Source organism: Melanostigma gelatinosum, assembly GCF_949748355.1.
Source record: "Melanostigma gelatinosum genome assembly, chromosome: 1".
In the NCBI taxonomy this organism is placed as follows: Eukaryota; Metazoa; Chordata; class Actinopteri; order Perciformes; family Zoarcidae; genus Melanostigma; species Melanostigma gelatinosum.
In genome coordinates, this window is record NC_136634.1 from 7,940,793 (window position 1) to 7,955,548 (window position 14,756).

Sequence of the window (14,756 nt, forward strand, 5' to 3'; positions counted from 1 at the left end):
ACGCCGTCACAGGACAGAAGTGGGAATGACTCATTTTCACAACTCAAAAATTGCACCCACTTCTTTCAGTTTCATCCCTCGACCGCTCTGTGATTGGATGAGCTTGTTTGTTCGCTGTCTCGCGGTTACTGCCCTCGACAGCTGCATGTATTTAATATAAAATAGAGATCTTCTCGTGTTGCGGCTTTATCTGACATGTCATCAAAATCACACTCTTCTTAGTGTACAAGATGTTTAAGAGTATGCTTGAAAAGGTTGTATTTTAAGTAAATGGATGGCAAAAAAAACTTAACTCAGTATCTCAAAAATACTCGGAAGCAACTATTTTGATTCTCAATTTCAATATTTTTTTTAAGCAAAAATCCAAAACGTTCCCTTACCAGCTTCTCAAATTTGAGGATTTGCAGCTTTTGTTTGTCTTATGTGATATATCTTTAGGTTTCAGAAAAGAAAAAGCAGTTTAAAGACATCACCTTGGGCATTGAGTTATTGTGATGGGAATATTTCACTATTTTTTATTGACCATTCATGAAGTCATTGTTAGCTGCAGCCCTAATAACTTCCTAATCCCACACTTAGCAGATGCACAGCGCCTCAGAGTCATGCTCTAATGTTTTTAAGCACGTGTCCGTGTGACTACAGGAGGAAGCAGGGGGTGGAGCGGAGCTCTTCGTGCCCCTGAGGTGAAACGACTCGAAGGGAATGACAGAGGTAGCGGGCCTCCCCTGGGACAGGAGGATTAGTGTGTAACCATTACCTTTGCCCAGTGAATCACCGCTAATGGCTTCAGTGAGAGGGTACTGTAGCACAGAGGTAGGACACATTTAGATTGAGACCTCAGGTTCTGCAAGAATACACACTGCAGCATATTTCTGCAGATGTTCTGATTTGTGTGGGATTTTTGTGCGGGTATACACCCCCAACCCGCCCCGAAATGAGCGTACACCAGGAAATGAGCATACACCAGCAGATCCTTAAAAATTTATTGAAGTTAATGTAAGATGAAATCATAAGTGATATAAGAAAAAATAAATAAATAACCCTTGCATAGATCACAGACCATGCCTTTGTCATCATGTGACAAACTGAACACATTGTAGCATAATCCTTGGTAAACACAACATGACAATGACGGCTGGATTAGATAACACAATCAGAGTTTGGTTTGCTTGAGGATGAAAACAAGAGCAGAAGAGTTCAACAGTCCTTTTTGCGCTTTGCTCCAAAACGTCCCCTACAAGCAATTAAATGTGCATTCTTGACAGGAAAGACGAACTCATAGCCTTCACACTTCTAACACAAACACAATCTTCTCATCGACAATCACCTTTGGCGAGTTAGGTATGCGACATCCCGACATTTGATCCTGTTCAGTGCCTCCTCAGCAGGCAGAAAGCAGTCCAACATCAACGCCTTTAGCACACAAGAATGCCTTGAAACCAATGTAGTACAGAGGAGGGTGTGTGGCACGGGCCCTGTTTAGACATGATGGGCATGTTTCCAACAACACAGTATCACTACAGTCTAGACTGAGATTAGAATGGGCAAAATGTCACTTGAAAGAGCATTTGAGTCCAAAAATAGAGATAGAGTTTGAGAAACTAGCCCTTAATGTCCTTGCTCACATTCAGAGCCGAGCGAGCCACAACCCGAAAATCACACACAGACGCTGAGCACGGCTCGGATACCCAACTTAGTGATGAGGTCAGCGCTAAGGTGCTTTTAAGAAATCCAGCAGAGGACACGTTTCTCGACAACTTTCGAACAGGGCCTTACAGGAAGCCTTGGTGCAGATGAAAGCAAGGGTTTCTTTTTTTAAATGAGGCAACTGTACTAAAGTTGATCCACAGTTTGAAAGGCAAAACTCATGCAGTCTTCTATCGACCATGCAGTTTTTTGCGATTAGTAGGTTTCTGTAGAGATACATTATGCAGCAGGTTCAGCAGTGGAGATTGGAAAAATGTGAACATGGTGTTTCAATGAATCCTTTTTTTTTATCTTAAAACCAAAAAGACAAACAATGAGTTTTTTTCTATAATACTACACTTCCTGTCTATACCTTTTAGTGTATAGCAATTGATCATAAACCAGTAGTTTCATTATCATGGCTTGCCAGTGGAACATATTGTCTTTGATATTCCAGTATATGGCATGTTCTTCCTAAATCATTCATGTTACAGTGCCGCCCAAAAAAATGGAGAAAATAAAAGCACATTAAAATAGTTTTTCATACGTAATTGCAGTATATGGTGGTTACTTTTTTCTATCTTATTGTAGCTAAATTGCATTTTGTAGTCATGACATTTCATGTTTTTTCTTACAGTTTAATTAGGTTGATGTCGTCATTTTTCTTCTCACTCGTGTTTGTTTGCAGAAGCATTAACATCTAACAGTAAGCTAAACAAATGAATATGTAAAACAGTTTAGGCACCTTCTCTGACTTTCTCTGACGATAGATCCTCTCTAAGTGCATTATGGGCTGTTCCTTTGGGACTGTGTTATACGTTCGACCGAACACTTCTGCAGCCTTTGTTCCCGACTGCAAAACTACTCCAGTCCGACCTGGGTGGTTAATGGGGACTGCCACTATTACAAAGACTATATTTGGACTTTTCACGGGTTTCTCTCGATAAAATGTCAGCCTGACCGTACAAAATCACAGAACAGAGGGTAATTGGTTGGTACATAAACAGCCTTGTTGTGAGTAATCTGTCAAGTGGTCGCAGTTTCTCCCACATTCAAAATAGATTTCTTTTCCTGTGTCGTTTTTTTTTTTTTTACAAAAAGCATCTAAGAAACAGTTCAGTTCAGTATTTGTTATTCTATTGCTGTTAAGAATGCATGTTTCCATTGGGTAATTGAATGCATAGCACCTTTCACACATGCCCTCACAGCGCTGCTCATGTGAGGGGCATCATTTGTATTTTCTTCACCTCACTTTCAGCTGTTCTCTGCAGGACATGTTGCACACATCACTACTTTCAAACATCAGCTGTACAAGAAACTTGTGAACAAAGCAAACAAGTTCCTGATAGCTGCATTAATAAGACGACTATAATTTCCTTGTATGGCAATATAACATGGTATTGGGTATTGTTGATATCCTTCTCTATGAGAAACCCTATACACATTGAAGATCCCTGACACAAATGTGTATCTTTTGCTCTTACGATAAGTGGCTGACATCTAACAAGGCTGTCGAATTTGCACCTCGCGTGAGGCAGACACTCTATAGCGGTACAGTACAAAGATCAACCAAATAAAATGACAGTGCCCTAAACGAACCAACCAGCCACCGATAACAAAACAGGAACAAGGATTAACGAATGGAAAAAGTCCAAGATAACGTGTGATGGTATCAAGACAATGGTAGTCCTGTACTAGCACCACAAAGGATAGCTATTGCACCAACAGAAACAACGATATGACATTCAAGTAGCACTGCAGTGGAGCTTCTTTTTGTTACAGGACCTTGTCGGTAGAGTGCCAAGCAAATCAATTAAAAAAATCATACAGTACAATATAAAAATCTTACTATCATTTGGGTGCATTCATCTCAATAGTGAGTGTAGATTGATGTACACTAGCTGGAGATTTTCAAGTAGTCATTCCAAGTTTTACAAATCGATCTGCAGTTAGTCTGTTTGGAACAATATGCTGAGAAACAATGCACTACCTATGAGTATAAGCACAGTGAAAAAGAAATATCTCACTGGCAGAAAAATAAATAGTTCAAGCATCAAAACAAAATGATTGTGCAAAAAAGACGGGCTGCACTTTGCCGTGCATCACAATGCCCAAGGATTGCAGGATGACAGATTTGAAAACAACAACAAACGTTCCCACTGCCTTATACACATATCTGTTGGAACACATTCAGGTGACACAACAGTAACTTTGGAGACCATCGTTTTCAAAGAAACCAACATATAAAACAGTCAATCTCATCTCGATAAGAGAGTCAAGCAATCTCTACCAACCCTCTGCATGTGAATGTTCTGATTGTGCGTAGCTTTAAGTGAACTGAAGGAGCGGGGTTGTGATACACTACTTGCCCTCAGTGCTTGTGTAAAGGCTATGCTTTGGGACTCTCACATTCAATGTTGCATGTCTGCAGTTTACACTTAAGGTTCCATTTTGCATTATGGTATAGTAAGCCCTGCATTAAAGCTTGCAGCTCTGCAGCAAGTTTGCAATGACCTCACTGAGGTAGAGACCCTGAAAGGATGCATGGTGCACGAACAAAAACTATAGACATGAATAAAACATGTTTAAAACATATGGATATTCCCTTTTGAATTGGATTGGTAAACATGCAGAGTACAATACATTGCTGCTTAAGGGCATAATTAAGTGTGTGACGGCATGAAAACTGGGTTGTGCATAACAGCCATGGATCATATTTTCTCTTTGTTTTTTACCACAATCGCCTGCTGTATCAACCTCGTTCATGTGGCATCATTAACATCATAACCAACAGTGTATCAACACTAGAATAGCAGGTAAACCAGCTCTGCTCAACCTCACAAATCCCATTGTACACAGAGGCACTTTCACTGGTCCTGTTGGTGAAAGGGATAAAGGCACTAGCAACTAATGTCAGAATAATTCTCTGTAATATGAAGTGAAACTTGGTATTGATCCATTTTTAGTGGATTCCAAACCAATATGTCCTCAAATTTGATGTGGAAATGGAAGCATGAGTCATGATATGTTAACTTTTCTTGTTCAAAGAAGGTCCATGCACTGCACTATTGACGTAATACTGTAATTGGTGCTTATTATAATTATATGCATTTTTGATAATATTTATTTCGTTTCTTTGACTACTTTTAAATTAGAAACTCTGCATCCTCAAGGTGTGTTTGGATATATTTGATCGCAATTTGGAAAACATCCAGAATTTGATTTCCTTAGCTTCCCTGACAATAGGGCACTGCGGAGTGCCTGAATTGCAACAAGCTGAATACTCATGTCATGCATTAAATATACCAGGATACAAACGTACCGTAGTCGACAGACCATAATGCAGGTTACTTTGTTCATGCTATGATCTCATTTATGTACTGTTCCCTTAAGATTTAACATTCAATTTCTATACTTCTAAATGATTCGCATTTCAAATTAAAAACTCATCCAGTGCACTTGTATGAAAACAGATGAGAAAGGGGGGGGGAGGAGGGATGGAGGCAGGTATCCAAAAGAACATCCTTTCCAATATGTGAGATATGTCTCGTGCATGCCGATATCAAAATGGAAAGTCTCTAATCATGCTCGTGTGAAGCTCACTTTAACGTTGTGCTGTGTTGCATCTAAAGGGCATGGCATTGAATCACTTGGTGATATCACAATTACAGCATCTGCTGGAAAACAGCAGCATTGCGGATGTCCGTGAAGCGAGTAGATCACCATCTGTTTACATCCAAACCAGAGAGATCAGTCTTCCTCCTATAAGGTGCTTTGCTGAATAGTAGATATCCTTAGTCGGGAGGGAGGAGGAGGGAGCGGGGCGGGGGGGTGGGTCACCTAACTTCTTGGCGCTTACCACTTGGCTGCAGGTGCTTGCATGTCTCTGCAGACTTTTCTGGTGCATTGTGCAACTTGCTGAAATGTTATCTGTACTCCATGCATAAGATTTGAATCATCACTCCGTCGTCTGATGAGACGGTGTGTGCTCTGCGTCCTCCAGGGAGCCGTGTATATGCGTAATAGTTGATGTTTTCTTTTTGATGTAACTATATATTTGTAGGATCAGAAGAATTAATTATTCTATCTACCTGTCATATACTCTAAGAGCTTTGATTTTTCTGTTTCCTTTCTACGTAGCTGAGCATAGTTGTCAGCCTAATGCCATAGGGCGCTTTGGGGAGGTAAATGAAGCATTCCTAACTGATGGTCTACTCCACATATGACAGTCCCATAGAGATCCCAAAGTTCCTAACTAGTGTCTAAACATCTGTAAGCAGCTTGCTTTTATTTACACAGTTTTGGTTGGCTATAGTGCAATTGCCAGTTCTGAGGTTTGCCTCCCTAAAGTTGTCGATGCTATTGTTTATGTCTCCATCGATCTCCATGTACTCTGACTTGCTGACGGTGGATGAACTACGGCGGCTGGAGTTGGTTTCAGAGGGGATGTTGGGATTGCTGACGTTGAGCAGCTGGGCCTGCTCCTCTCCCTCGGTCTCCCTGTGGTAGAAGTAGTTGAAGTTGGACACAATGACAGGCACTGGGAGCGCAATTGTCAACACTCCGGCGATGGCGCACAGAGATCCTACAATCTTGCCTCCTATAGTGACCGGCACCATGTCCCCATAGCCCACAGTTGTCATAGACACAACAGCCCACCAAAAGGCATCCGGGATGCTGCCAAAGTAGGATCCTTGCTCCTCTGCCTCAGCAAAGTAGACAGCGCTGGAGAACAAGATGACCCCAATGAACAGAAAGAAGATCAGCAATCCGAGCTCTCGCATGCTGGCCTTGAGGGTCTGCCCCAAAATCTGCAGTCCTTTGGAGTGTCGCGACAGCTTGAAGATCCTGAACACCCTGACCAGACGGATCACCCTGAGTATGGCCAGAGATGTTGCCTGCTCCCCCACTCCCTCTTTTTCTGGATCTTCGGCCAGCTCGGTGCCGAGCGTGATGAAGTATGGGATGATGGCCACGATGTCGATCATGTTCATCATGTTCTTGAAGAAGGCCGGTTTGCTCGGGCACGCCAGAAAGCGTACAATCAATTCAAAGGAGAACCAGATTATACAGAGTGTCTCAATGACGAAGAAGGGGTCAGTGAGGATATTTGGCTTGTAATAAACAGTGGTGTTCCCAACTGCCACCATTCGACCCCTCGGGTCCTCTTTCAGCTGTGGTAAAGTCTCTAAACAAAATATGACGATTGAAATCAGGATTACCATCACAGACACTATGGCAATCCCTCTCGCTGGTCCTGAGCTTTCCGGGTGCTCAAAGAGGAGCCAAACCTGACGCTGGAACTCCTTCTCAGGTAAAGGACGCTCTTCCTCCCTGATGAAACCCTCGTCCTCACGAAACTTCTCCATCGCATCCACACCCAGCTCGTAAAATTTGATTTCTTCTGAGAACATATCCAAAGGGACATTCACTGGTCTTCTCAGCCGCCCCCCAGACTGGTAGTAATAGAGGATGGCATCGAAGCTGGGGCGGTTTCTGTCAAAGAAGTACTCGTTTCTCAGAGGGTCAAAGTACCGCATCCGCTTTTTGGGGTTGCCCAGCAACGTCTCTGGAAACTGGGAGAGAGTTTTCAACTGTGTCTCAAACCGGAGGCCAGCTATGTTGATGACCACCCTCTCGCAGCATTCGTGGTCAGTGTGGTCTGGGTGGTAGGTGTCCTGAGGGTGTCCCGGGACAGCCGAGGTCTCGTCCATGTTATCTCCTGCTACCACGGTCATTTTGGGAGGAGGGACAGGCGGAGGGGAAAGAGGAAGAGGAGGAGGAGTTGTGGATCCCGGTTAATCTGACTGAGCAGGCATTCAGGTTCGGGACAAATTTTCCACTCCTCAGCTTCCCACACCCCTTAAATTGTCAGAGACGTCCCCAGATACGAGGGGGGCGGTTGGCTGCTTTGCCTCAGTGCGGCTCCACTGCGGTTCTCGCTGACTTGACCATTGCTGCTCTCCAGTGCATCTGCTGCTGTTGTTACTGCTGCCTCTGTCACCCAGAGAGAGAGAGGGAGGGAGAGAGAGAGAGGAAATAATGGAATCAAACAGCCAAGATATTTGCTGGCTCAGCATTTTTTGCAGTTCATTTATTTATTTACTTCTCTCAACCTGCCATTAGTGCAGTTAGCCAGTAGTAAAGGTAAAAACACTACCCCTAGGGAGGAATTTCTTTGACTTACACGTATATTATATTTCTGCACTTTAGTTTAAAATATAAATATTGTGTTAAAGGAGCATGACAATGGTTTATCCTACGCCCTCAAAGCAGCCTGAACTATGATGTGACGCATAACAGCTGTTACAACTAATGTTGCATGCATACAGCCTATGGGCCCACTACGGGGCAAAAATAAGTAAAATGCATCTACGAGATAGAAAAACATTGCAGTCGCTGTTTGTTATCTTCACGTCAGCAGCAGCTGTCGATTCGAAAATGTTTTCACCGATATCATTATTGTACAAGTCAGCACTTTCGAGGCTTACCGTGGGCTGATCTTGAAAGGTCTTGAATGCGTCCTTTCCTCGAGTAAAATCATCCAACAGCAGGGCAGCAGTGGGTGTCATGTGGCAACTTTACATTGCACCTATACTTAAAAAAAAGAAGGAAAAAGAAGCCTACAGCCTTACTTTGCTCATCGCCAACCTAACTGTGCCCTCCACAAAGTGCCCTTTAAATACAGACAGTGAAGCGAGATGAGATACAACAAGATACAAATCAAGTGAGTCTCGTGAGGAAAGCCTGAGATTAAAATGAGTAAAAAGAGAGAAAGGCAAAGCTGCAGCGTCGGTAGGTGCTTGCTGGCGGCACGGTGGTGTGAACAGCTTACAGTATACCGCAGGAGAAAGATCTTGCGCTGCAATTCAGGGGGGGAGATACATTAAGGGGCAATAAGCGAGCCCTTGACATTTCCAGACATCACTGCATCAGCAGAAATCTGCCGCTTTTTGCGAGGAGACAAGATGACAGGCGGGACGCGTTTCCGCGCGGCTCGGAGGGCAGAATAAAATACATCAAAAAATGAATAGTTGAGGGACAGTCAAGTGCAGCAGCGAGGTCCAAATGTTTTCTCCACAATGTCAAGCAAGTTTTGCTGTGCATTTTACATGCAAGTGCAGGGGAGGTGAGGGAAAAGAGAGGAGAGGGGAGGGAGGGCAGCAGGAGAAGGAGGGAGGAGGAGGAGTTGGAGGGTTTCGACGCAATGCAGACCGGCTCTACTAAAGCACGTCGCCAGAAGTTCTTCACACACCACAAAAACAAGAGCGCTTGTGTGCCAGCACTGGCGCAATAAGACTGCAAAGAAGGACAGTTGGTAACAAAACCTCTAAATCCACATTGGGTAACATTTGAGATGTTGAATAAAGCAGCCTCTCTTACATTGGTGAGAGATTAAAGCACCTTTTCATTCCATCACTCCAGTTCTTTTTTGTTCATGCGTCGATTTCTGAGTCTATGTGAGAGTTTTCATCGCTTTACTAGTCTGCAATGAGGAGATAATATCGTCCACAATGTGTCTGCAGCCCTCAAGATAACATCCGGGGAGGTTGCACACATCGTGTCTGATACTTTGTGATACTGACTAAGTTATTGTGTCTTCTCAGCCTCCACTCGTCGCTGCATGTGGCTCCAAAAGTCCAACACATCTGAGACAAATGCAGGAATTCTGGCATAAAGCTCTGCAGAGGACGGAAGGTCACTTTCAGCACCACGGACAGCGCAGAGATTCACCTCGTCAAGAACTATGCCAAAACAAACACCGGAATATACTCAAGTCATTACGGTACAGTACTTTAACAAACAAGCACATGTGTTTGTGCATATCAGACTTCGAGGGGCCTGTGTGAAGGGTTGATCGTATCCCGGGGCCTAAAGACGTCTGACTTTCTAAAAACACACATTTAAGACAAAATCAAGTCATCGGGCCTGTCAGACTGTCTGATTCGTTAAAATGTGTCTCCAGCCAAATAAATCCCCCTGCATCACGATGACAGTATATTAAGTTGATTGGTTTTGTGGCAAGACAACAGAACGTCTGATTCTGCGCCTTTTTCAATCATTCAGCATGCACCAAAAGTGATACAGTGTGGGCCTACACTAATTATTTGGGAATAGATTTGGATTTCTTTTCTCTTTTTTTAACTCAAATGACTTGCTGTTTGCCTTCTGAAAGTCTGATCTGCGGAGTGAAAAACAACGAGTGGTATATTCTCTGATTCATAATTTATTTATAAAATGATTAAGTTAAGTTCACATACATGTTTAAATTAGAAAAATAAATATTGTATTACATTTAAAATTCACAATGCATTCGTGTCATGCAGACGTTGCATTGCAATGTCTTGGGCTATGCTGTCGTTTACATCGAGCTGCAATGCAATCCGAATGACTGTGACAACACAACTTTGCACTAAAAGCTGCATTAGGAGAGGGGAAATTCAGAAATACAAAATCGCAGTATACACAGGGCTTTTAAAACAAAGAAAGCGTGGTCATTAATGAAGCCTACACAAAAAGAACGTCGTCTTTTTTACTAATAATAAACACATTGTCCATTAAGGCAGACTGAACCTTTTCAAAGCGTTTCCTCCACGAGGTCTCTGTAGGCTACAACACTGGCAATGCACAAATATCAGCGAGAAAATGAGCCAACAGAGAAGAAGAGAATCCCACGTTTCTATTTTGTTGCGACTCTGAGGGGAGAAACTTCAAACCATCCTCTGCCTCCTGCAAGTAAGCAGAAAACAAAACCCACTATATTAACAGTGAGAGAAAGCAGCCAGACGTCTGCTGAGCTGTGTTAACCATCACAAGCATCCGGATGCATACAGAGTGAAATAGCATGATCTCAGGGGCTTATGCCTAAATCAGTCAATGCCAGCAACAAAAACAAAGATACTCATGCTGAAGTATTCATTTTACATTCAGTAGAGCCTGAGCAGAAGTGTTGTCTGCAGGGATGTTCATCCTCCACAGAGTGGCGCTCGTAGCTCATTTGTTCTGGTCAGATTCATGTCGAAGCATTTTACAAGCTCCAACGAAAAGTTAAGTCGGAGATGTTTTCTATCGCTCATCGTGAGCTCTGTCTCATGATTATGAAATATTCGCCGCGCGCTCCTCTGCGCAGAACTGGTCGGCTGGTGCGTCACGTGCCCTTTGACGCACGGCTGATCTCTCTCTACTTCATTCAAAGCGTCGGTACTTTAAAAATAGGTTATGTGATCTTCTCAACTGTAGAAAGGCAAAGTTGGGTTCGTGTGTTAACGCCTGCTTTTAAAAAAAAAAAAAAATATATATATATATATATATATATATATATATATATATATATATATATATATATATATATATATATATATATATATATATTTGCCATAACTAAGAAATTAAAGATGAAAACTCCACATTTATTTTTCGTTGGATGTTTCAATTTCCCTTCAAAGTTTGAGAAGTTTGTTATCGTTTTGCTCAATTACTGCTGATGGTATTTCAGATATTCAAGGTGGGGGTTCTCACATGTTTTCATGTGAGGACTCACATATGACGCTTTGGTGCACAGAATTGTACCCAATTGATTTTCTCTTGCCAGCTAGTGAATTACATTTCAGGGAATTAAAGCCAATCCTCATCTTGTATGCATGACGATCTGGCGCTCCACTTTAAGAACCATTGTAGACAGCTTGCGTAAAAACCACAGCAGCATCCAACATGAAGGAGCCTAAATTGAAGGCTGTGTCCACCGGAAGACAACTCACCGGTAATAAGTATTCCACGGTTTTATACAACCGACAGTCTCCCGTATGTCTCCACTGGGGTTACGTTTGGATATGTCAAAGCCTCCAAGTCATCGCTTCCCTGAGAGGACTCCGTTTTGGACAGCGACTGGTTACTTTTGATTGAATGACATTCACTTAAGGAGGGCTGCTGCTGCTGCTGTTGCTGCTGCTGTCCGCATGTCACGTGCACGTAATTAACATTTTCCTCGTCCTCGTTCTCTCTGTGGTAGAAGTAATTGAAGTTTGACACTATGACGGGAACAGGTAAAGCTATGGTTAGCACTCCGGCGATGGCGCACAAAGATCCAACGAATTTCCCCCCGATGGTGGTGGGACACATGTCTCCATATCCAACTGTGGTCATTGTCACCACAGCCCACCAAAACGCATCAGGTATGCTTGTAAATACAGACTCGGGGTCTTCTGCTTCTGCAAAATAAACCGAACTGGAGAATAAAACAACTCCAATAATCAGGAAGAATATGAGCAGTCCCAGCTCCCTGAGGCTGGCTTGAAGCGTTTGGCCGAGAATCTGGAGACCCTTTGAATGTCTGGAAAGTTTAAAAATCCTGAAAACACGTACCAGACGGATGACCCTCAGGATAGCCAGAGACGCAGCCTGCTGACTTCCCTGATGATCTGCGAGATCGAGGCCCAGGGTGATGAAATAGGGAGCTATAGCCACAACATCGATCAGGTTCATGATGTTTTTAAAGAAAACTGCTTTGCTGGGACAGGAGAGAAACCTCATGGTGAATTCAAAAGAGAACCACACGATGCAAAGGGTCTCCACCATGAAAAACGGATCCGTATACGTACTCGGCTCTTGGCCGTGAGCGCTTCCATTGGCGGGAGTGTCCTGCACTGCGGGGACTTCTCTAAACTCGGGTAAAGTCTCCAAGCAGAATATAATTATAGAAATCAAAATAACCACAACTGACACAATGGCATTTATCCGCGCAGGTCCTGAACTCTCTGGATACTCGAACAGGAGCCATAGCTGGCGCTGATACACGTTGTTGGGCAGCGGGCGGTCATCTTCCCTCGCTAAACCCTCATCATCTCGGAGAAGTTCGATGACCTCTTCGTCGAATTCGTAAAACTTTAATTCTTCCAGGAAAATATCCACAGGCACACTCACGGGCCTCCGAAGCCGCCCTCCTGACTGGTAATAATAGAGGACGGAATCGAAGCTCGGCCTGTTCCTGTCGAAGAAGTATTCGTTTCTCAGTGGGTCAAAGAAACGCATCCGTTTACGCGGATCTCCCAAAAGCGTGGTGGGGAAGCGGGAGAGGGTCTTTAACTGCGTCTCGAAACGCAGACCTGAGATGTTGATGACCACCCTCTCGCTGCACTCTTGGTCCGCTGCTTCCAAGTCGACGGCATCTTGTAACAAAGGAGTTACGACCACAGTGTCGTCGTGGTTCTCCTGGGACACCACAGTCATCTTTTTACCCCTCCGAGGGCAAATCCGTCACTCACCTCCTCTGTGTCTCCCTCTTTCCCTTTCGCCCGTGCGTCCTCCCAACTCTCTGTCTCATGCAGCTGCCTGAGACTCAAAGACGCAAAACTCTCCTCTTTTTTTTAGCTCCCCAACCGTTTTGTTTGTTTTGTATCCAGAATCGTTGTGCTGTTGTTGATTTACACCGTCCTTTTGTCCGATTAGTGCCTCTGAGCTCTCAACTTTCAATGGTGCAGACAGATCTCCACTTGCTTAAGCTATTCCGATGGCTATGGCTATCATATTCACACCATTTTAAACTCCAAAGCCCTCCCCAAGTTGGAAGACCAGATGACATTTGCTGCTGCTGCTGTCCCTCTCACATTCGCTCGCTTCACTGTAGCAGCGCAGTGATTTACAAGGAAATGGATAGCCTTACAAATGTAATCTTTTTCATCTTGATTGCAAGCTAATATCCCATATGTCAGTCTTGTTTTGTTCAGCGCGAGGTCCAAATACGCGTTCCAGATCCAGAATGGAGTCAGTAATGAAGTCTCTCACCCTGCAGGTCCCTCATTCATGAAATCATGCGGCTATTCTTGTCACAAGGGGAACCTCCAGGACCTGGCCGCGTGGGTCACAGGTCACAGCCCACGGACAAAGGTAAAAAATATATCCAGCTTGTTAAGGTTAGCGGTTTGTTTTCTTCCACAGTTACATTAAATGTGTCTTGAAATAAATAAGATGAAATAAGCTGAATGAAGGAGCCCTCCTGGACCCAGCCAGTGGAAACTGCTGGCTTGACTGACACTTGAGTACCAGAGAGGATGGCATCTTCAGGACGCCGCAGCCAAAATAACTCTCACCGTTCATAGCACTTAAATGGCTCAATTGTACAACTTGGAAGATGGGGACCCCTGGAAGACAAGTGACCCGGCCCGGGGTCACTGAGATACTGAGGTGTAAAAAACAAACAGCTGCAAGTACTTCCAATCTTACTAGTTCCTTATCAGTCCCTGCAAATCCTCTGCAGTCCAGATGTCCAACACAAGTTATATTAGTCTTGAAGATTGAATGATAAAAAGCTTATAGAAGTGGCCCGTGTGTACAGAATGAAGTTACCACAGCATTGTGATCTATTTATAGTTTTGTTCCACTTTCATTGCCTTCATGAAGCTGCATCAGGTATGTCAGTCACTGCAGTTGTAGCATAACAATAATAGCCCAAGGGCGCTAATCAGTGTTGCTAAAAAACAACTTGGACCGTTTGCATTATTACGTTGCTGTGTGCATGTCACCACAAACTTTATGTCAGAGAGAGTTTTTGTTTGCGGTCAAGTTAACAAGCGCGTGTCCCCCAGAGGAGCACAGTGTTTTTGGCCTTTCCATTACTGAACAAAGGGTTGGATGTCAGAGTCAAGTGTCAGTGTCAGGACACAGTGCCGCCTGCTGCTAATGTGTTAGCATATAGCCGTCACCAAATGGCAGGCTGGGTCAAGCCAAGGTGTCAGGCCTTGGCTGTAACTGAGGAAACAAACAATAACAAACAAGCTGAGGAATGGACATGTGACTCTTATTTTCGATCTGACAAAAAAGTAAAATGCTCAAAGGATTCAAGCTTCATTGATCTGACAAACTCCAGTAACCTCCCTGTACCACTTTTATTGATCATTTTTCAAAAGGAATTCATACATCTCATCTTTGTGATCAAAATTCTTATTTGACTGCATTATTTATATAATCTCTTGATTATTTAACAACAACATATGCTGTATACGCCATGCGTGTTTGTGGTCGGTCTTTTTAGTTGTGCCTTCTATAAAAATCCATACCTTTACATATGCGGATAG

At 43.5% G+C, this 14,756-nt stretch overlaps 2 protein-coding genes across 3 annotated transcripts; both read right to left on the reverse strand.

The window, feature by feature from the left end:
• Positions 1 to 969: 969 nt before the first annotated feature.
• LOC306783448 (potassium voltage-gated channel subfamily A member 1-like) lies at positions 970 to 7,424 on the reverse strand (the record flags this gene model as incomplete). Its single annotated transcript, XM_079277098.1, has 1 exon — positions 970 to 7,424. The coding sequence occupies one exon, from the start codon at positions 7,422 to 7,424 to the stop codon at positions 5,949 to 5,951; it is 1,476 nt and encodes a 491-aa protein (XP_079133224.1). The 3' UTR covers positions 970 to 5,948.
• A 2,509-nt stretch (positions 7,425 to 9,933) lies between these two features.
• Positions 9,934 to 13,179, reverse strand: LOC306781254 (shaker-related potassium channel tsha2-like). Of its 2 annotated transcripts, none has more exons than XM_079274011.1 (2): positions 11,445 to 13,179; positions 9,934 to 10,416 (listed from the first exon to the last, which is right to left on the reverse strand). In XM_079274011.1, exon 1 carries the CDS (start codon positions 12,910 to 12,912, stop codon positions 11,467 to 11,469), a length of 1,446 nt encoding a protein of 481 aa, XP_079130137.1. In that variant the 5' UTR covers positions 12,913 to 13,179; the 3' UTR covers positions 9,934 to 10,416; positions 11,445 to 11,466. The 2 variants fall into 2 exon arrangements, with proteins under 2 accessions (XP_079130137.1, XP_079130138.1); XM_079274012.1 differs by having other exon boundaries at positions 9,934 to 10,443.
• Between the last annotated feature and the right edge of the window lie 1,577 nt (positions 13,180 to 14,756).